The sequence below is a fragment of the Ictidomys tridecemlineatus genome, chromosome 14 (assembly GCF_052094955.1).
Source record: "Ictidomys tridecemlineatus isolate mIctTri1 chromosome 14, mIctTri1.hap1, whole genome shotgun sequence".
NCBI classification, from domain to species: domain Eukaryota; kingdom Metazoa; phylum Chordata; class Mammalia; order Rodentia; family Sciuridae; genus Ictidomys; species Ictidomys tridecemlineatus.
Genome location: NC_135490.1, coordinates 50710762 through 50734266, shown reverse-complemented (window position 1 = coordinate 50734266; position 23505 = coordinate 50710762). Strand labels below are relative to the sequence as shown.

The following is a 23505-nucleotide window of genomic DNA, read 5'->3' as shown; positions in this document are numbered from 1 at the left end:
AGGGGAAATACACTTTTCCCTTCTGATGAAAATTCTATTAAGGTTAAATTTGGAAAAGGGAAAGAAACCAGAGATGTATGGAGAAAGGGAACACATTTATCTCTTCTTAATCTGTGTCAAATGAGACCATAGATTATATAAAGCTCCATAATTACACACTGGGTGGTATCCCATTTCTTGTGATATGAAAAAAAAAATGATGCAGAATCATAGAGGCTCATGACTGGAAATAATTTTTATATCTAATTTTGCTTCCATACATCATCCCTGCCAAGGTGCTATTGATTTGATTTGTGGGTGGGGAGCCAAGAACTGCCACAAGAGAACAAATTCTGCATAAGCTACTATCAGAACAAATGTACTTAAGTGCCACTGCCCTGAAAGGAAATGTTCGAAAGGAAGATGGATTAGACAGGGGTCCTTGCCTAACTGAGTTTTTCATTTTATATGGAGCTAAGATAAAACACAACCTGACTGAAGGCAAAGAAGACAAATGAATGCCAGAGGAGCAATGCAAACAAGGTGCCACCCAAACACTCATCAGTCGGCAAAGATCCTTTCTGGTCAGGTGCTGAAAGCAGGGCTCCTCAGGAAGACAGGATGAGTGCTGCCACCCAGAATGGCAAGAGTCCTAGGGATGAACAGAGTTAACAGGCTACAATGTGAGAGGAGACAATGCAAATCAAGCCCATTTATCCAAAAGCTCAAAGAAGGAAAGAAAGACGACTACTACATGAAAAATGCCACTTAGGTACATGGAAAAACAGTTCCAAGTTTAAAGGTTACCAATCCTATTTGGTATACTTGAAAGAAACAATAGATGGTTCTTTATATGGAGTACTGCAACTGGGACTCTGTCTAAATATAAAGTTTGTACCTAGAGGCACCATGTTTCAAGATCATTCCCTAAGAGTCAGAAATGGCAACAAAATGAAACTAGTTTTCCATAGGGATTACTCTTATTTTCTGTCTTATTTTCTGCTGTGTGGTGTTTTATTTATGGTGAGAACTTTCAAGGATGCAACCCGGAATGTCTCTAAACTGGAACATTCCTACAGTCATCAAAGACCCTTGCTACTATTTTACGTAAACAATCCACATATCACATTTTTTTAAATGAAAAGGACAATACTCATAAGCCACTAGGAGGACACTCCTAGTGAATCTCCCCATTTAAAATATCAAAGCATGATATAAACAATGTCATGTCTTTCATCAGAAGATCCATACAACTGGCTGGAAGTAGAACCCCTGGGGGAACCTTCAGGCATAGAATATAGGAAAAGCAGGAAATGGATGACCCAGAAGTTGCAAAAAAGAAAAAAAGGGGGGAAAAAAGCACACAATGAACATAGTATTCTGCTTTTTTAGAGTAAAAACAGCACAAATGATTAGGTAAAATACACAAAAAAATCAACTTTAAATATGCATGCCTGAGTTACTATCTCAGACTTAATTTACAGGATTAACTCTAATGTCCATGAATCCTTCACTTTTGAAGCAGCAAAGCTAAGAATTGTCAGGTTTTCACCATGACGACCTTTATGATGTGTAGAGCCTTCTGGAACTTGATGTGAGGGGTAGCAACCACAACCAGTTCAGTTCTGTTTCAGAAAGTCTCCTGACTTTCTATGCTGTGCCAGGCCTAAGGTGTGTTAGGAGCACAGGGCCTGGCAAAGAGGTCAGGTTAACTCTACAAAGACCCCAAGAAATCAGTCATTTAAATCTACACTGCTACCCATCAAAAGTAAGAATATAACACCTGTCAAACTTTTACTTACACTTCCGGCCCAAAGTTCTGGTGATACCTCTGCAAGTTTATAGTAGACAAATACAGGGTCACCTTTTTTAAAATTTACAAAACGACAATCTGGTCCTGTGAAATCTTCAACAGCTTCACCTCGATACATTAACACTGTATATGAACATTGAAAAAAGAAAAAACAAACATTAGGATTTGATTTTTCACAGTCCATATTGACTCATCAGGAAATATGAATCCCACTATGAACAAAAATCAAGTTTTTCCAGTACTCTCTGGAATCACTTTTAATTCACCTGCTCAAAGTATCTAAAATCCTTAGATTTTATTGCTATAAAATACAATATTCCCTGCAATTAGACGAGGGAAAAGGAAGCTTCTCTATTTTTCTCTGTGCTGAGAAATAAAAAGCAAAGTGGCTACCACCAACCATAGCTGGTTTCAGTGAAACTCTTGGTTCTTGCAGGCCTCAATTTTTTTCTGTTTCATAATCATAGAAAGCTTCATTTTGCAAATATGTAAATCCAAGTGTAGACATGGACAGGCTTAAGTATGGCTTCATGCAGAGGTAATAGGGAAGAGGTTAGAATATCCAGGAACCCCCAAGGGGTTAATTAACTTGAACTAACTGCTAAAAGACATTACCTTTAAGTGGCTGCAAGTGCTACCATGCAGCCGTAAACACTGTCAATTTCATTTGCAGCAGAGTTGCTGTCTCTGAGTTCAGGATCTGGGTAAATAACCAGGAAATATATTTTCTCTGAGCAAATATTGTTGACTATATCCAACATTAAGATTGTTTCAAAACATCCTCATTCGTATTTTTTTTAATAAACAAAATCAAAAGTGGGTATCCTATCTGACAAGGAACAAGTTTAACCATGAGAAAAGGTCAGGCAATACCTTCATGCTTAAAATGCAGGACTAGGATCACAATTGATCTAGAAACTGGTAGAAGCAACATTTTTCTTTTGGTTGACCAAATAGACAGTTTCTGATTTAAGATGAAATGGACAATAGATGTATGTAAAAAGCACAAAGAAATGGAAATAACACTTTTTCTAAAAGCCAATTAGCAGTAAAATACACAAGAATGTTTTATAAAAATATATGTCTGAGGAACAAACACAGATTTGGAGAGGGTAACTTGTTTTTTTGAAGCTAAAATAGGACTATTTTCAGAACTGTCAGCATCCTAATTCATATATAATTAAGAGGCCAAGTAGAAGGTGAGAGACACTTTAAGGTGGGGAATTCTCATCACAAGTGGAAATGGCAATGTTTCTCTTGTTCCCCCTTAGGTCATAGAGGATTTATAAATCAGTAATATATTAGGTGACAACATAATGCATACTATGGAGCACCTATTAAGTTTTTTTTTTTTTTTGGAGCACTTATTTGGAAGGCACACAAGGACACCTTACATACACACCTCACTACTTCCTACAACACAACACAGACCCACCTGTTGTTTTTGGTCACATCTGTTTGGACACAGGCCATTTCTCAAGTTATGTTACCCCACTGAACCTAACCAACACCATGTCTTAGTACTGACGAAGCATCAGTGATGAGATTGTCCAGGTATCCCACGTAGGATAGCGCTCAATAGCAAAGAATAGCAAAAATGAAAGAAAATATCATGGCAGCTGCTTTGCTTCTCTGAGTGTTTATTTATTCCAGCCTTAGGGTTACCTCTAGGAACTTCTTAACATATATTGGAGACATCTTTTTTCTTTATTGGAGTGGAACAAACAATTCAAATTACAAAATTTGGTTTTGGTAACACCAATTTAGGCATAAAGAGCTCAATGGTAAACTTCTTGGCCTTTTTAGCATGAATATTTTAAAATATGTACTGCTTACAATTTATGGACAACACGGTCATCAAGTTGCAAGGTTACTAGAAACCAAGCGGGAGTCCATAAGAAGTATTCTGGGCCAGTAAATATATAGAGGAAAGAGGTTCCAACAACACTAGTGACTGAGTCTAAAACTGAATTGGCTTATAAAAATCTTGGAGTATTTATTATTGTTATTGAAACAAACCTCTTCATCTGAATCTGAATGGCTACATCCTCCCCACTGCCCACCTCCAATCCAGGACTGGGAAGCAATTCTGTCCGATTCCTGCGCACAGAAGAGGCTGCAGTTCCCAGGTGGCTGGTGCAGATCCTTGGCCTCTTTCAAAAGCAAAAGATTATTGGCCCACCTGCTACCCTACCTCAAATATGAAGGGAGGCTTCTATGCACAGAAATGACAGGATTGAAGCAGAGTCGGGGCCGAGACCTCGGAACACATTGCGTGCCTGGACTCGGTGCTCTTCCCAAGCCTAAACTCTAGTCCCTGTTAAAAGGCAAAACCAGCCCAATCCCCAGTGCAGCAAAAGGACAAAGGGGCCAGTGAGCCTTTCCCAAGGAGCCCCACCATCAACCTGCCGCGGGAATTAGGGCCACCGAGCCCTGGAGAGCATCTGCCCTGATACTGCACCGGCCCAGGTCCCTGTAGAGGGGGCAGAAAAGCGCTCTGCTACAGCGTGGGCACAACCCCATCACCCACTGAGATCCTAGTCGAATCCTGGAAGGGAATAAACTGAGAGCTGTCCCTGGGGAATCGTGTTTCCCAACCCCCGCCTCAGTCAGTAGAGAAAAATAAAACGCTGGCAACAAGTGGGAGTCGAAGCCCCCCACAACCCGAGCAGGCTGGCTGGGGCGCCAGCAGAGCCAGAGGGGACACACGCAGGGTCCCGAGGCTCTGTCACTCCTGCTCCCCACCCGTCATCCTGCGACCCCCCTCACCCAGCCCTCGGGGCTGGGGACCGGGAGATCGGAGCCCCATGCGGCCCCAAAGAGCCACAGTGGAGACCCTGGGCTGCCCACCCGCCTGCGCACTCACTGCTGCATTTGTCGTCTGCACAGAGTTTGTGTTTCGACCAGCGCTGGCCGGTGTTTGGGTCCGGTTGGCCCGGCACTCGCCAGTTCGGCCGCAGCACGAACAGCCAGAAGAGCACCATGAACAGCCAGAAGACCAGCACCTGCGCCACAGCCATGTTGTGGTCACCTGGGTGAGCCGGTGAAGTAGGCTGCGGCGGGCGTCTGTGGGCGAGTAGGAGGTGGGGCTCAGGGGGCGTGTGGGTAGCCAAGCGCAGAGGGGTGGCGCCCGGGAAGGCTTAAGCCTTTCCCGGGTGACACTTCAGCAGGGATATCTGGGGGTCGGTCCACAGACTCTACTGGAGAACACACGGAGCTGGAGCTCCGTCCTTCTCTAGTCCAGACCTTCTCCTCAACTGAAGACCTTCTCCTCTAGTCGCTGCCTTGGCAACTAGGACTCTCCTTCTCGTCCAATCACCTGCCTTTGCTTCTGTGCCCTCACAAGCGACCCTCCACATGATTCTAGTAGTCACCCACCCATCCCCCCCCTGCCAACTGGTCCTTTCTGGCTTTCCTCAACGTCTCATTTCTGGTTCATCCTGAACTAGCCCACTCCACCATCACTCCCATCCCCCATTCCTGGTCTGGTACCTCCTTTTCTGAACTACCAAATCCCACCCCTGACTTGTCACAGCTAGTCTATGGTTCCAGGCTCCCTCCCCTTCAAACTCCTAGAGGTTCCTTGAAGCCCCACCCCAAGATCCCTCTGATTAGGAAAGGGGAAGGTGAATGGAACTGTGAGTGAGGGTGTAAACTGGAGACAGTGGCCTGCTTTTTTTTAAGGCGGGGACAGGTGGGGGCAGAGAGATGGACATTAGTCTTCAGGCTAAGATCTTGAGATTCTTATCTTTATCCGTAAGGGAAGAAATTATTTAATTCAAAAGCATATTTTTAACTCTCATTTTGTGCTACCATTCATGCCAGACGCTGGACAAAGCCCTAGCATGGTGTGGGAGTGAATGAAAATCAAAAGACAAGATATCTGGTCCTGGTCCAAAAAAGTCCACAACTTAGTGGGAACCAACTGACAAAACCGATTGTCAGAGAAGAAAGCTAGTAGCTAACATTTCTTGAATGCTTTCTTTATGTCCAGTTGTTATTCTGAAGGTTTTATACATACCAATTCATTTAATCTTCATAACAATAGTACCTTACAGTAGTAGTAGGTCCTATTCCAATCCTTATTTTAGAGTAAATTGAGGCAGTCACACATCCAGTGAGTAATGGAGCTAAGTATCAAGCCCAAGGAGTAGACTCCTTTTCATCACAACCTATCAACTAACAAGCAATTGTACTTTCTGACAAGAGGAGCAAAATCTGATTTAAATCATAATATAGCTGAATTACTGATATGTACAGTTAAGGGGGAAAAGGCACAAGCTAGCCAGCCCAAGGAAGAGTGTCTGCAATGCTCCCATCCTGGGTGGAGCCATTCTCGTTTGTCTGTGACCAAGGGCTTGTTACTATAGTCTCTGCTAAGGTTATTCATCAACCTCCAACAATGAACCCATCAGTTGTTTCTCCAAATTAACTGAATCTTTAAAACTTAGAAAAAAGAATGTATTCCACCATGTTCATAATGTTAAATAAAGAAAATGATGGGAAAAAAAGGTGTGCACAAACATTTGTCTACAGGGGCCATGAGAGGTCCCCGTTGGTCCAGTGTACTTCTGCACTTTCTAGAGAACCAGTGGATCATACAGAGAAACTGTCTATCTGAGTCATTCTTCATTTCTTTTCTACCATGTATTTATTATGTTATAAAATGTATCTAGTAGGCATCTCTAACAACATGTTGAAAACTGAACTCATTTTTCTCTCAAAATCTGCTTTCAGTCTTCCCTATCTCAGAAATAAGAATGACAATTTAATTCCCATTATCCAGGTGCTCAAAGCCCAAAACTTACAAACCACCTTTGATCTCTTTTCTCTCACATTCCAACTCCAGTCCATTAGACAATATTATGTCTTTATTTTTATAATTTTATTGAGATATAGTTGACCTACAATAAATTGCACATTTAAGGTGTACGATTTGATAAGTTTTGACATGAATATACCCATGAGACTATCACCAAAATCAAAAAAGTATTTCATCCTTCTTTGTAATCCCTCCCCTCTCCTTTTCTGGGCTGTCTCCAAACATCTCCTGTCATCATAGATTGTTTTGCATTTTCTAGAATTTGATATAAATTATAAAGCATTTTATTTATTTATTTTTCTGACTTCCTTCTTTCCAAATAAGCATTTGAAACATGCCCAGAATCTGACCACTCCTCTGCATCTGCTAAGCCAATATACAGGCCAAACCCACATCATAAGTCAACTGAATGATTCCCATAGCCTTCTTCTGTCCTTGCTTCTGCCCTCATTTTCCCCAATATCTATTGTCCTGATGGCAACTAGAGTGATATTCTTCAATATAAATTTGATTGTGTCTCTCTGCTCAAAATCTTCCTATAGCTTCCCATTTCCAAATAAAAGGCAATGACTTTAGCCAGGCCTGGTCGTACTCATCTGTAATCCCAGCAGCTCAGGAGGCTGTCAGGAGGATCCTGAGTTCAAAGCCAGCCTCAGAAATGTAGTGAGTCCCTAAGAAACTCAGTGAGACCCTATCTCTAAATAAAATATTTTAAAAAGGACTGTGGGTGTTGCTCAGTGTTTAAGTGCCCCTGGGGGTTCAATCTCTGGTATCAGGAAAAAAAAAAAAGCCATGACTTTATTATGGATTGCCCTGCCTTATTATGGACTGTTCTTATTCAATGTGACTCCTCTCATCTTCTTCTCCCCATTTCCTAACATTCTTCTCTTGTCTGTTAGTTCCATTTAAATACACCAATCCCACCCCTGCTTCAGAGCATTTACACTTGCAACTTTGCCTCAACCTTAACTGCCCAAATCATCTAACTAGCTAACTACCCCCTCACTTTATCATGTCTCTGTAACAGTGGCATTTCATGTGATAAAGACTTTTCCTGGCCATCCTACACAAAATATAGCCTCTTGTCATGACTATCAAGCCCATTACCCTGCCTTTCTTTCTCTTCAGACTTGTCTTACCACTTTAGACTTCTCTTACCACTTGCCTTACATTTGTTTATCTACTTGACTGCTCTGACCCAACCTCAAACACAATTTCCAACAGGAGCAGGAAATTAGTTATTTTGTTCACTACTGTTACATCAGTGACTAGGGAAATGCCTAGAATGTATGAGAGAGTTAACAAATGATTTGATGGATAAACTCATGGTTCCAATAATATTATAAATATACTACACTATTAACCTAAACACATATATTAACTATTAAGCCCCCATATATAAATAGTACTGAGAGGAAATAAGCTATGAGAACAAGGCATTTAAGGTCCACCTCTCAGCAGCATGCATCCTCAACTCCAGGAATGTACCCCTGAATGTGTTTGTTGAATAAAAACATACTTGTGTGGAGAGTAGTTGTTTGGTTACATGATACTGGAATATTTAAGTAGATCTTTTAAAACTAGTTTTAATTTTTTCTTATTTTTCTTATTATAGAATATGGTATGTTTTAAATTTTTTCTTATTGTAGAATAGAAATTAATGATAATTCATTGGTGGAAAAATCAGAAGAGCAAAATGATCTAATTGCATATTACCTTCTTGATATTTACTTTGACTCATAATCAGATATACTTTTATATGCATAGTCAGTGCTTCCAGTTACTGAAGAACTAGCTGCTTAGTTTGTAGAGTTTTCAATATTTTGATTTATCAGTATTATTTTTTAAACTTATTGCCTTAAAGACATATTAACTAGTCTGGTGGATAATGAGAAGAAAATTTCTCAACTGGCCACAATAAGGTAGTGGTAGTTCTTTCTACCAGGATACATACAATTAGTGGATGAATCAGCATTCACTTTTACTCATAGCATTTAAATATGTGGCATTGATGTTTAACATGTTTAATATAAGGTTATATTAAAAACCTTCAGAAAAGGAACAGGATAGAATGTGGTGGTGATTGTTGGCATGGAGATAAATAATCTCAAGTGAATTATTCTTTAATACCTCAAAGGGAATTCTTACGGGGTAAGGGTTGAGTAATTGTTAAAGATAAATGTGACCAGTTTGGGTTGAGGGGACATAAAATTCTAAGATATGAAGGGTTCCTAATGTCATAGTACAATCTAAATGAGACAAGAAAAACATATCTGAAACAAATAATTGGCAGCATAATAACATATACCATTGGAAATTTGTGAAGGCACTTGCCTAGGAGCATTCAGTAGGCCTACCGCTGCTGTTACCAGGAAGAACCTCATCTATTGTAAATGATGTGCCAGAGAATAGTGTTAAACATTTATGGAAAACTAAATCTCTCCAAGAGGGGCAACAGATTTACCCTCGCATATGAAACATTGGAAAAAAAGTGGACAAAATACAAACAACAGTTCTCAGATATTAGATAATAAGCAGCATAAGAGTGACCTCTAAGATAAAGTTAGGCATGAGAGATGAGTGCTAGGATTATCCCAATTTACTCCCTGGAAAGAATTTTTCAGGCCACACCCAGAGAAGGGAAACTCAAATAGAAAATCTCCTGAGTTGAAGAGATGGATTTTAAAGTCTGAAAAGACCGATGCAGCTAGAAGTCCCAGAGCAGAATAAAGGAGACAATAGAGAACTGCAGAGGCAGGGAGAGTGTATACATGCACTAGCTCTCTAGACATCTATGGAGGGTTCCCCTGAAGTCTGCGGCTATGTAACAGTGGGCTCACATGTAAGGCCAGAGAAAGAACCTTCAGAAAGGAACAGAATGGAAGGTGGTGGTGATTGTTGGCATGCAGATCAATTTTTGTAATCACCAGCTAGAATGGAAAATCTATAATAAAAGGGCATCAAGTAACATAGTCAGTAAAAGGGACAAAATAGCCCAAGATTTAAGGTAACTCCTGTCTAGCAGAATCTTAAAAAGATAAAAATGTTTCCAAGATAGTTCAGAAAAAAAGCTGTACACAGCTCAAGAATATTTAAAAGAATACAAAATGTTTCCAAGATAGTTCAGCAAAAAGCTGTACACAGCTCAAGAATATTTAAAAGAATACAAAATATCCAGTACTGAACAAGGTAAATTCACAATGTTTGGAATCCAATAAAAATGTATGAGGCATGCAAAGAGCGAGGAAAATATAACCCATGTTGAAAAGAAAATTAATAAAAATGATCACTAATTACACTGTGATAGAGTTATTATACAAGGAAATTAATACAGTTGTATACCATATGTTCAAGATGCTATGGAAAAGCATAAGCATGTAAAGGAGAAAAAGAAGATATAAAAATGTCTGAATTAGATAAAATTAGATAAAATCAGATAAAACAATGGCTAAGGTGAAAATTACACTGAATGAGATTAACAGCAGATTCAACATTGAAGAAGTCAATATCAGCAAACTGAATATGCAGTGATAAAGACTCCAAAATCAAACACGGAGAAAGAGACTGAATTGAACAAAGCATCAGTATGCACAGCTTCAACCAGTCCAATATATATGTTACGGTAGTTCCTAAAAGAGGTGGGAAAAACACATTTGAAGAAATAATAAATAAAAATGTTCTATATCTGATGAACACTCAGATTCAAAAAGCTCAATGAATAAGAAAAATGATAAAGATGACACAAATTTACACTAAATGCTTAAAACCAGTGCTAAGAAAAAAATTGAAAAGCATCTACAGAAAACAGATACCATTATGTACAAAGGAGTGAAACTAAAATGTCAAAATTCATTCAAGAACCATGCAAACCAGAAAACAGTACATCAACATTTTCAAGTTCTGAAAGAAAAAAAACTGATATCCTAGAATTGCATTCCAAATGAAAATATATTTCAAAATGATATAGTCTTTAATGCAAAAGAATTAAGTTAAGCCCTACCCCACATAAAAATTACCTCAAAATGGACCACAGACATAAATGTAAGAATTCAAAATGGACAACACATATATATGTAAGAACCAAAACTAAATGTAAGAAAGCATAGGTAAGTCTTGGGGTAGACAATGACTTTGTATTTAAGACACCAAAGGCCCAAGCACCAAAAGAAAAAATAATAAAGTAATGAACTTCATCAAATTTAAAACTTTTAAAGGCTACCATCGAAGAAAGTGAAAACACAATCATAGAAGAAAACATTTACAATTCATGTAGTTAGAATATAACTACCTAGAATATACAAGCAATTCTTATTGTTCAATATGAAAAGACAAATGGCAAGAAATTAGAATAGACATTTCTCCAAAGAAAATATTCAAAAGCAAATAAGCAAATGAAAGTATACCCAGCACCATTAGGGAAATGTACAACCTCAGTGAGATACTACTTCACATCTATCAAGATGGTTATAATCAAAAAGATAATAATAAGTTGGCAAGGATGTGGATCAATGGGAGCCCTCACACACTACTGGTAGGAATAGACTACAGACCTAAATGTAGCAGCTAAACCTATACAACTTCTGGAAGAAAATATAAAAAGCTGCTTGGCAGAGGCTTTTAAAACTAACTAGCTCTCTCTGCCTCATGCTCTCTTTTTTCCTCTCTCTCCTCAAAAACTTTGTCTCATGCTGGGCATGGTGGTGCATACCTGTAATACCAGTGGCTCAAAAGGCTGAGGCAGGGGGATTGCAAGTTCAAAGCCAGCCTCAGCAAAAGTGAGGCACTAAGCAACTCAGTGAGACCCTGTCTCTAAATAAAATACTAAATAGGACTGGGGATGTGGCTCAGTGGTGGTATGACCCTGAGTTCAATCCCCAGTACCAAAAACAACAACAACAACAAACTTTGTCTATTGTATATTCATTGTTATGGAAATGGAAAGGTAAGCTGACAGACTAGGAAAAAGTATTGGCAAAACATATCTCTCTCAAGAGAATGATATCTAGGATATACAAATGATTCTTATATCTTATTAATAAGAAAAATCACCCAATTTGAAAAGATGGGCAGAAGACTTTTTTTCTTCACCAAAGTAGACACAAATATGGTAAATGTGCACATGAAAGGATATCCAACATAAGTTGAAATGTAAATCAAAACTGCAATGTTATTACACATACAGTAGGATGGACAAAATTTAAGACTCATCATAACAAATGTTGACAAAGATGAAGACTATGGTATCTCTCTTAGAACTGCAGACTATAACATGTAGTATAAACAATGGCACAAACTGTTAGAAAACTGTTTGGCAGTTGCTTTAAAAATTAAATCACATCTGTCGAGATATTTACTCCAGAGAAATAAAAGCATACATCCACACTGAGACTTGTGCACAACTATTCATGGTGGTTTTATTTGTAATAGTCAAAAAATCCCCAATGTTGGACTGTGGGAACATGTCTGTCTTACATGCCTCAGAACCCTTATACTCATATTAACCATATAGTAGACATTTGATTACTAACTATTACATGAATGTAGAGATTGATTTTTTTACTGTTAATAGAGCTTCTCTTTTATTAAATATAACAGACAAAAGAAAATCACGTATAGCACAATGAATTATCACAAAGTAAACATATCCACTGAACCCTAACCCAGGTCAAGAAATTGGACATCAAATGCACTTTCATGAGCCCTTTCTCATTGCTCCCCTAATTATTCCCTCCACTCCCCCAGAGGTAGGCACTATTTTAACTTCTAATAACAAGGATTAGTTTTGGCTGTTTTGTTACTTTATACAGTGTAATCATACACATGTGTTCTTTGGTATGTGGCTTTTTTAGCTCCATATGTATTTTTATAAGATTTATCCAAGTTGTTGAATGTGAATGTACTTCTTATTTTCATTGCTTAATAATTTTCCACTGTATAAATATAACCTGGTTTACTTAAAAAAAAATCCCCAATGTATATCAATAGGAAAATAGATAATAAATTTTGGAAACATACTTAGCAAGAATAAAGAACTATTGATAATAGCAAAAACAGGGAGATTCTGAATGAAATAAACTAGACAAAAAGTAATATGTATTGAAAAATCTTTTTTTTTTTTGTACTCCCTAGTACAAATATCCAGGGGTGCTCTACTGCTGAGCTACATCCCCAGCCCTTTTTATTTTATTTATTCATTTATTATTAATTTTTTTTTTGCTATCAGAGATGAAACTCTTGGGAACTAAACCACTGAGCCACATCCCCAGCCCTCTTTTGTATTTTATTTAGAGATAGGTCCCAATGAGTTACTCAGGGCTTCATTAAGTTGCTAAGGTTGGCTTTGAAATCCCAATTCTCCTGTTTCACAATTCTGAGCCACTGGGATTACAGATGTGTGCCACCATGCCCAGTTTAGTTTTTATTTTGAAACAGAGTCTGGCTCAGTTCCCCAAGTTTACCTCAAACTTGCGATCCTCCAGCCTCAGCCTCCTGAATATCTGGGATTACAGACTCTGCCACCACCTTCCAGCAGATTCAGTTATATTTAAAGGTAGAAAGTTATAAACCAGGTGAATCCTAGTAAAGGTCTTAGTAGAAAAATAAAATAATAGCACTATGCTTGGTCACAATATGGTAAGTCAGAAAATGACAAGAAATATCCATTTTCTGTGAGGTTGACCAGAACAGTATCATTTCTCAATGGATTTCAAAGGTCTCCTTCCTTCTTTCCCCCCCGCCCGCCCACCTTTCTTTCTTTCCTTCCTTCCCGCCCTCCCTTCCTTCCTTCCTTCCTTCCTTCCTTCCTTCCTTCCTTCCTGAGTTTTGGCGTGTGTGTGTATGTGTGTGTGTGTGTACATCATCCTCTGTGCCAATGTAAGAGATTTAGGCAATGGATCAACCTTTACACCTGTGCCGAAGGACCCCAATCTTGGATCTATCTCCAAGGGTGGAGGTGACTCTAGATCCTCATTATAATCTCGAGAATGGGAACTCCTAAATTATAAACAGGTCTTTCTTGGTAACACCAGTTTCCTCCTTGGTAAAAGTTAGTGTAGTGGGAGGGTGGCAAGGGCCCTACCCTGCCACAAAATAAATACTAAAATGTATTTTGGTACAAATTGTAAACACTAAAGAGTTAAAAGTAAGGGATGAGTCTTGGGATTTGAGCTAGACCTGGATAAGTACATAGGATTCAGATTCTAAAAAGAGAATAAAAGGCAAGTGAATTAAACAGCATAAAAGACTCAGCAGAAAGAAGTATGTTTAAAGGACAGTAAGGACACCTCATTTTGCTAAGAGGAAAGGATTCTATAAAGGATGACATATTTGTGTGCTTATGTCAGACTATGAAATTCCTTGAAAATCAAGCATAAGGATTTAGACTTAATAGAATAAAAATGCATAAAATATTAGACTTTAAGTAAAGGGATCATATAACTTAAGTGGAATTTAAACAAGTATCTTGTCCTTAAATCCAGGGAAGATGGAGGTTTAGGCTGGGCATGATGAGTAGGGCTGAGGCACTCCCCACAATTAAAAAGTCATGTCGAACTGTACTGTACTAATGGAAGTGAGTCATATACAAGGCAAGGTCTTCTGCCAGCATCTACTGTTTGTCTAGCCCTGACAAATATTATTCCACTTTCAACTGTACAAAGAAAGAAACTCAAACATCTGAAATTGCCACTAATATATGGCATGTATATGAGTTCCTGTTTCTGGTTCTGCCTAATTTACCTTGGCATTCTTTTCACGGAGGTCAAATATTTGGTGTGTTGAAATAAATGCAGAACAGACATTGGTGACTTGTGGCCTGCACATCTCAATTTCCACAGTGCACTGTTGGGCTTTATCCATTTAGTTTTCAGAAATATAAATTACTTCCTTACCAGAACAACAGCAGAAGTAAGGAATACAGCCAAAAGGATTGTAGTCAGAAGTCTAATTGTGTGACTATAGGCAAATCATTAACTTTTCTGAGTCTCAGATATTTCATCTATACAAATATGGGTCAAAGTTAAAATTTTATAATTCATTTTTAAAGAAGAAATAGAGATAATATATGAAAGATTGCCCATTTATGTGGTTTAAATAATTAAACAGCAAAATCCTGGCGGTTACAGCCAATATAGACAATTGACAAAGCAACAAAAGTCTTGGCAATAAATGCTTTCATTACTAAGGAGACATTTTTAGATAGTTCCTACTGTGGAAACTGTTCTCTTCTCACTGAAACAAAGTAAGGCTGATAACATCCTCCCAAAGTGTGCTTGGAAGATCACAAGCACCTCTTGGAGGAGACAGGGAGAGTGGAGGAGAAAATATGTTCTTCGGGATAACATATAGTCTACCAGAGCATACACCGAAGCAAAGCAAACCCTCCTGAATCTTCAGCATTTTAACTGATGCATGCAGTATAAAATTAGAAACAGGACCATAAACACTATTATGAAGACTATACTCAGTGGGGGACACTGAACAAACATATATGGGAAAGTAAGTTCTCTGTGATTAGTATGAAAGCTCAGTCTTACCCAAATCCACATGAAATTTGAAATGGTTTGGAATACATAAGAAGATCAGTGAATGACATCAAACCCAAATGATGAAATAGAGAATCTGAACATGATCTTTCTCTTATTTCTCACTGATCCCTTAGAACCACCAATAGAAATATAATATTAACTCTACATGTAAATTAAATTTTCTAGAAGTCATATTTTAAAAAATAAGACAGATGAGCTTCATTTAATAACACATTTTACATAATTCAATATATTTAAAATGTCATCCTTTTAACTTGTAATCAAAATAAAAATATAACTGTTATTTTACATTCTTCATAATAAGTCTTTGATATCTGACTTATGGCACATCTCAGTTCAAACTGGGCACATTTAAAGACAGTCGCAGCATAAGAAAGTAGGGATTGTAAATTAACACCAGACCATATCATATACTTGCACTTATTTTAAAGAAAAGCCACGTTTAATAGTATGTTTTAGGTTTTAAAATATTTTTGGCCAACCTCTCTTGGTACTTACGCAGAAGTGAGAAAAGATGATTGAAGGTATCTCAACATCCCTCTTTTTTTTTCACTCAGAGGTTAAGATTTCTGTTGCAATAGCTAGGGATTGCATTGTCATTTTAGATGAATCTCAAGTCTATAATCAAAAAGTGTAAGTCATCATTAGGTTCCTATACTTGTCATTCTTTTATTATTTTTCATTGTTATCTTAAATATATTTACTTCTTGACAAACATAAAGAAATAAAGAATTATATTTAAATGGATAATAAAAAAATTTGACTGCATAAAATCCCTTTTCGTTTTAGGTAGACCTACTGGTACAAACAAGTCACCTGGGTGGTCTATTTTTCTTTGGTAACAGGGATTGAACTCAAGGGCTCTAGACCACTGAGTCACATCTCCAGCCCTATTTTGTATTTTATTTAGAGATAAGGTCTCACTGAATTGTTTAGGGCCTTACTTTTGCTGAAGCTGGCTTTGAACTCATGATCCTCCTGCCTCAGCCTCCAGAGCCACTGGGATTACAGGCATGCAGCACTGCACCCGGCACCTGCTCTGTTCTCTTACTTAACTGCAACTGTGTTTTCCTTGGTAGATTACTTCTTTGCACCAGGGTTTCTTGATAGAACTCTATTGGTACTTTGGTTTGGACTGTTCCTACTAGCTGAAGGTTATATACTATCTATGGGCCTGGCCAAAAAATGTTAGTAGTTTCCTCAGTGATGGTGAAACAACAACAAAATGCCCCCAGGCATTTCTAAACTTCTCTTGATAAGACTAGTATTACTCTCCCAGTTTGAGAGTCACTGCTTGAGAGTCACTTGCAGAGTTAGTTAAACTCTGATCATTTAACAAAGCACCTTTAGTTGTAAGTATCCTATATTTTGTAGTTTGCAAGTATTCTGTATTTTGTAATTTCTCTTATCAGCTAAAAAGAAAGGATTATAAAATCAACATTTAAGGCCGGGCTTCATGATGCACATTGTAATCCCAGTGGCTCTGGAGGCTGAGGCAGGAGGATATTGAGTTCAAAGTCACCCTCAGCAATTTAGCAAGGCCTTAAGTAATTTATGGATTTCCTATGTCAAAATAAAGAAAAATGTAAAAAAAGGGCTGGTGATGTGGATCAGTGGTTAAGCACCTAGATTCAATCCCCTGTGCCCATCCTCCACAAATCAACATTTTAAAAACCAGAATCACTAAAACATCAAAGAAACTCAAAGGTCCTTGTAAACACAACTGACTTTGCTTCAAAGGATTTTTGCTTTTTGTTTTCCACTTCAAGTTAACACTACCTTTAAAAAAAAAATCACATTTTTTAATTTATTTTTTTCTGACCTCTAAGAGGAATCTTACATTTTTCTACTTCCCTTTCCAAGGCTATTCCCTCTTTTGCACTGTGTAATCTTGAATTTAAATCTGAATTAGTTGCATTGATTTTCCCTTGTGTTAATAGTCAAATTATAATACAATTTGAATTATTGAAATGCATATGGAGGGGTTTCTTTTCTTATTTTTAATGAAAACTCATATCTTTAAAATTAGCACCTAGGGGACTATAGGTGGAGACTTAATATGTAGAGTCATCAGCATGATAATTGTAATTAAATAAACACAAATCAGTTCATGATAGCTGATTTCATTTACTATTATAATCAGCTTTCTCCTCTATAAAACAGCACAATTAGTCCTAAATTGACATTCACTAATTGTATATTAGAGTTTCAAGGAAAACAATGAAGAGTTAGTGACTATCATAATGATTGAGATGTGTTTTGACATCAGTAATTATTATTATTTTTAAGATGGGGGTCTTGCTATTTTGCCTAACCTGATCTCCAACTCCTGGACTCAAGCAATCCTCCTGGCTTGGCCTTCTGAGTAGTTAGGACTACAAGTCACCATACCAGCCCAGTAATTATTGTTTAGTAGATCTCTTTCTGGACACTAAAATCACTACTAATATGATTGTATATGTTTGAAATTGGTTTTATGAGCAACATACAGATTTGATGCAATTCCCATCAAAATACCCACGAATTGGTGTGAATATACTTTGTATACAAAGAGAAATATGAAAAATTGTGCTCTATATATGTAATATAAATTGTAATGCACTCTGTTGTCATATATAAATTTAAAATAATAATAATAATAATAAATGTCATTTTTCCAGACCTAGAAAAAACAGTCCTGAAATCCATTTGGAAGAATAAAATATTCAGAATAGCCAAAACAATTCTAATTCAATAAGCAAGCTGGAGGCATCATCACAATACCTGACTTCAAATTATAGTACAAAGCTATTGAAATAACCACTGCATGGCTCTGTCATAAAACCAGATACATAGACCAATGGGAAAGAAGAGAAGACACAGAAAAAGATCCAACACAGTTAACAGTCATCTGATTCTTGACAAAGATGCCAAAAATATATTGGGAGAAAAGACAGGCTTTAAACAAATGGTGCCAGGAAAATTGGTTATCTATATGTAGACAAATAAGACTAGACCCTGTACAAACTTGAAAGAGATCAAAAGCCCAGGAATCAGACCAGAAACTATGCAAATCCTTGGAAGAAAATATAGGTTTGAGACTCCAGCATATAGGTACAGGCAATGACTTTCTTATTAGAACTCCTAAAGCTCAGAAAATAATGAAAAGTTAATAAACAGAATGGCATCAAATTAAAAAGCTTCTGCACAGCAAAGGAAACAATTAGTAACATGAAGAAAGAACCTACGGAATGGGAGAAAATATATTTGCTAACTACTCTTTTTTTTAAAAAAGAGAGAGAGACAATTTTTTAATATTTATTTTTTAGTTTTCGGCGGACACAACATCTTTGTTTGTATGTGGTGCTGAGGGTTGAACCTGCACTGCATGCATGCCAGGCGAGCGTGTTACCGCTTGAGCCACATCCCCAGCCCTGCTAACTACTCTTTGACACAGGATTAATATCCAGACTATATAAGAAACTTTAAAAAACTTAATACCAAAACCTCAAATAACCTAGCTTAATTGGGCAAATGAATTAAACAGATTCTTCTCAAAAGAAGAAATAAAAATGGACAACAAATCTATGAAAATGTTCAACATCATTAGCAATTAGGGAAATGCAAATCAAAACTACAGTGAGCTTTCATCTCACTCTAGTCAGAATAGCAGCCACCAAGAATATGAACAATATGGGGCTGGGGTTATGGCTCAACAGCAGATTGCTGGGGCTGGGGATGTGGCTCAGGTGGTAGCGCGCCCGTCTGGCATGTGCGCGGCCCAGGTTCGATCCTCAGCACCACATACAAACAAAGATGTTGTGTCTGCCGAAAACTAAGAAATAAAAAAAATGTTAAAATTCTCTCTCTCTCTCTCTCTCTCTCTCTCTCTCTCTCTCTCTCTTTCTCTCTCTCTCTCCCCGCCCTTAAAAACAAACAAACAAAAAAAACCCCAGCAGATTGCTTGTCTAGCACGTTCGAGGCCCTGGGTTCAATCCTCAGCACCACATTAAAAATAAATAAATAAAAATAAAGGTATTGTGTCCAACTACTTAAAAAAAAGAATATAAACAATAATAAATGCTAAAGAGAATGTGGAGAAGAAGGGACACTTTTTTCTCTGTTGATAGGATTGTAAATGAATATAACCACTATTGAAATCAGTATGGAGGTTCCTCAAAAGACTAGGCAGGAAACCACCATATAACCCAGCTATACAACTACTCAATGTTTATCCTAAAGAATTAAAGTCATAATACTAGAGTAGTACATGCATACCCATGTTTATAGCAGCACAATTCACAGTTGCCAAACTATGGAACCAAACTAGGTGCTTATCAAGGATGAATAAATAAAGAAAATGTGGCATATACACACAATGGAGCTTTATTCAGTCATAAAGATGAATTATGTCATTTGCTGGAAAACGGATGAAACTTGAGAACATTCTGTTACACAAAATAAGCTAAACTCATAAGATCCAGGGAGCATATGTTTTCTCTCGGATGTGGAAGCAAGAGAGGAAAAAGGAAAAGAAAGTGAATATCAAAAGGAGATCAGTAGAGTGTAGGAAAGGGACCAGGAGATGGAGGAGTGAAGGGAAAATACTGGGGAATGATATAGGCCAAACTGGAGTGTTATATTGCGCATGTGGAAATATGTAACAACAAATACTGCCATGATTTACAACTATAATGTATCAACAAAAAAATGGAAAAAATAAAAGAAAGCAAACAAAAGAACAGAATTGCTTTCATGTATGCATGTATGTATGTATGTATACAGCCTAGCCAAACATCTATTGTGAGCATAAACATTAATACTTTGGAACAGTGATGAGCCTGACACTGGTTTTTTTTAATTGTTCTCTTTATTCCTTTTTTCCCTCCCTCCCTCCCTCCCTTCCTTCCTTCTTTCATTCTTTCCCCTCTCTCTCTCTCTCTCCCTCCCTCTCTCTCCTCTCTCTTCTCTCCCCTCCCTCCCCCCCCTCTCTCTTATTTCCCAGGCTGGCCTAAACTCCTAGGCTCAAGTAATCTTCCTGCCTCAGCTTTCTGAGTAGTTGTGACTGTTGGAGCACACCACGATGTCCAACAATAACACTTGCTTTTGTAAACAAAGTTTTATTAGAACACAGAAACTTATATTATTTACCCACAGTCTAGGCTGTTTTGTGCTACACTGGCACTTGAGTGGCAATGAAGACTTGCCTACAAAGTCTAATATATTTATTATCAGTCTCTTTTCAGGAAAAGTTTGTTGATCCCTGATTAGATTATAGATTAAAGTCAGCAGAATAAATACATAAACATTTCTTTTCTTACGACTAAAATTGGCTGTATGAAATGAGATAAATGATCTATTAATTGCCAAGATAAAAGTCTCTTCCCTATAGAAAGTGTGTATTCAGAACTAGAAATCTTGGCACTGTGTCATGTCAATGTAGGAAAAAACCTGGCAGTTCATTTTGATGAGACTTAAGAAATTTCTTTTCCAGGGCATTTTGAGGTTTATCTAAACTTTGTAGATAATACAGGGAAGAACATTTTAATCTTCAAATAGATTATGTTCATTATTAGTTTGTAATCATTTCACAACTATCATATAATATTAAAGCATCATAAGAGACTGCCTATCATAATAGAAATTTTATGACTCTAGCCATTAACATGTATTTTTCTAGTTATTGTAGACTCATACTTTTAAGCTAGTGCTATTGGTAAAATATATGATTATTTAAGTCTGATTGTCTTACTAATTTTGACCAGTTTATTTTTCAGATATCCATTTTGGGTTTACTCTTTCAATTAATTTTTCGTTCCATGGACAATGAAATTGTTGTTGAGTATATAAGATGTTGCAGTTTCTATGTAAGTTGACCTAAGTGTCTCTACCACTATTGATGGGCAAAGATATAAGTAAGTTAGTATTTTTACTTGAAACTGTTATAGATCTAATGTACTTGATTTGTTTTCCTGACACAAAAGAGTATAAAACTAGAAAAACTAAACATTTTCAGGTATTAATTTCAGACATGACTGTAGGCCTGGTGCACAAAACACAATTAGGGAGATGAAGCTCAAGTAAGATGGTGGTCATACTGAGTTAAGGAGAAAATTATCAAAGTGCAAGATTATCATAGTGGTTGGAATTTTGTGGACAAGAATGTCTGAGCTATTTATGGTGGGTGCAATGTAATTATGTGTGTGTTAGAGAGAGAATACTAAAAGCCTGGAGGAAATTCATTTTTGATAGGAATGTACCAGATGAGACTCTTTAAGGCTTAGCAGAGTTTGACTGCTATAAAGGAGACTGAAGATGATGCTAAATGGCAATGTTGGAAGAAATGGTTTCCAGCAGAGTCAGGTTGCAACAGCTTCACTAATATATCAGGTACTTAATTAAGAGTTCAGGAATAAGCCTTAGCAAAAAGAACCACACACAAAAGAGTAAAGGGAAAATGGTAGACCTAAATTTGAAATCAAAATTGATTCATGCTGAAAATGTATGTGGCAGCCAGAAAGGAAAAAAGAAAAGAAAGGTGTGTGTGTGTGTGAAAGGAATCTGATGACAATCAAAGGGAGATCAGTAGAATAGAGGAAAGGGATCAGGGGAGAGAGGAAAGCAGGTAAAAGAGAAATACTCGAGAATGATATTGGCTAAGTTTTATCACTATATTGTACATATGTATGAAAACATAACAACAAATCCCACCATTATGTACAAGTATAATGCACCATGAAATATGGAAATAAAGAAAAATACCAAACCTAGTGAGGCGAGGTGGAATATGCTTATAATCCCAGTGACTCAGGTGGATGAAGCAAGAGGATCACGAGCTCAAAGCCAGCCTTAGTAAATCGAGGTGCTAAAGCAGCTCAGCAAGACCCTGTCTCTCAATAAAATACAAAACAGGTCTGGGGATGTGGCTCAGTAATTGAGTACCCTGAGTTCAATCTCTGGTACCAAATAATAATAATAATAATAATAATAATAATAATAATAATAATAATAATAATAATAATAATACCAAATCTAATATGATCAAAACAATTCACCAGTAATTAGCCTGCATGACACATAAAACAGAATATCCTTTATAGGAAGACAATATAATCCAGACTTCCTATGATGTATCATCTATAAATGACCAGAATATAATTTAAAATTTTTTTTGGTACCATGGATTGAACCCAGGTGTGCTTAACCATTGAGCCACAACCTCAGCCCTATTTTTGCATTTTATTTAGATACAGGGTCTCATTGAGTTGCTAAGTGCATCCCTTAGTTGCTGAGGCTAGCTTTGAACTCTTTTTTTTTAACAATTTCAATTTTTAATAATGGAAACATTTTGCTATACCAGAAAAAATTTCAGGGGAGAAAAATCTTCCCTATAAAAATAAACTCATCAAAATTATAAATATTATAACTTTTTTACTTCTTCAATATAAAATGCTCCCCTGCAATACCACCCCTTCATATAACACCTTTCCTGTACCATCACATTTTGAAGAGAAAACAGTATTACAGCAAAGCTCAGTTTTAATTTAACGTAACATTTGTAAAATGACTTTTTAAAATCTTTGGCCTTCAGAGCCTTTATTCTTATTTTACAACATTAAAAATGCTGCTGTAGTAACCAGTGTTTGGGAGAGAACATCACTCTTCTAGAACCATGAACAGACAGAATTTTAATACAGTAACTTCCAAATTGTAACTTGTAGTGCACATGACAGGGAGGTTTGGATAAACACAGAGGAGAATATGCCTGTTTCAGACAATCTACTACAAGTAAAAAAAAAAAAAAGAATTCACAGATACCCATCAGCTACTACTTCAGGTTCTAACAGTGTCATGAATCTGAGAAACAAATGCTTCACAAACTATAAGTTTACTGGGATGAGTAATTAAAAGACCAGGTGGTTGATAACAGTATATTCAAACCCAATCCACAGTCTGAATAGGAAAACCAGTATTAAAATCATGAAGGCATTCCCTGAACAACAAAGGCCAAGTGTTGGATGACAATGTCACTAAAACCTCATTGATGCACTAAAAAGAAGTTACATGCAAAATTAAACAATGTGTGCCATGCATAATTTATTAGCTTTGAACTCTTGATCCTCCTGCCTTAGCCTCCTGATGAGATGGGATTATAGGCATGTAGAATATCATTAAATTTTGCCAGAATGCAAAGAAGATAGAAAAATGAGAACCACAAGAGAAAATGTTACATATAAAAAAAGTTCCGTGAGCTGACCCAGATGTTAGGATTAGCAGAAAAAAAATTTATAAAGTTTTTATAACTAATTTCAAGGAATTAAAGAAAAGCTTAATCATAATGAATAAGTAGATATGGGTGTCAACAT

At 37.1% G+C, this 23505-nt stretch overlaps 1 protein-coding gene across 1 annotated transcript in view; it reads right to left on the bottom strand.

Annotated features, from left to right (window-relative positions):
* LOC144370385 (transport and Golgi organization protein 1 homolog) overlaps window positions 1–23505 on the bottom strand; it is an 83275-nt gene that overhangs the window by 46030 nt on the left and 13740 nt on the right. The window contains exon 3 of the mRNA XM_078031134.1: window positions 1782–1915. Coding sequence (XP_077887260.1) covers window positions 1782–1915 — 134 coding nt within the window. The remainder of the gene's footprint in view (window positions 1–1781; window positions 1916–23505) is intronic.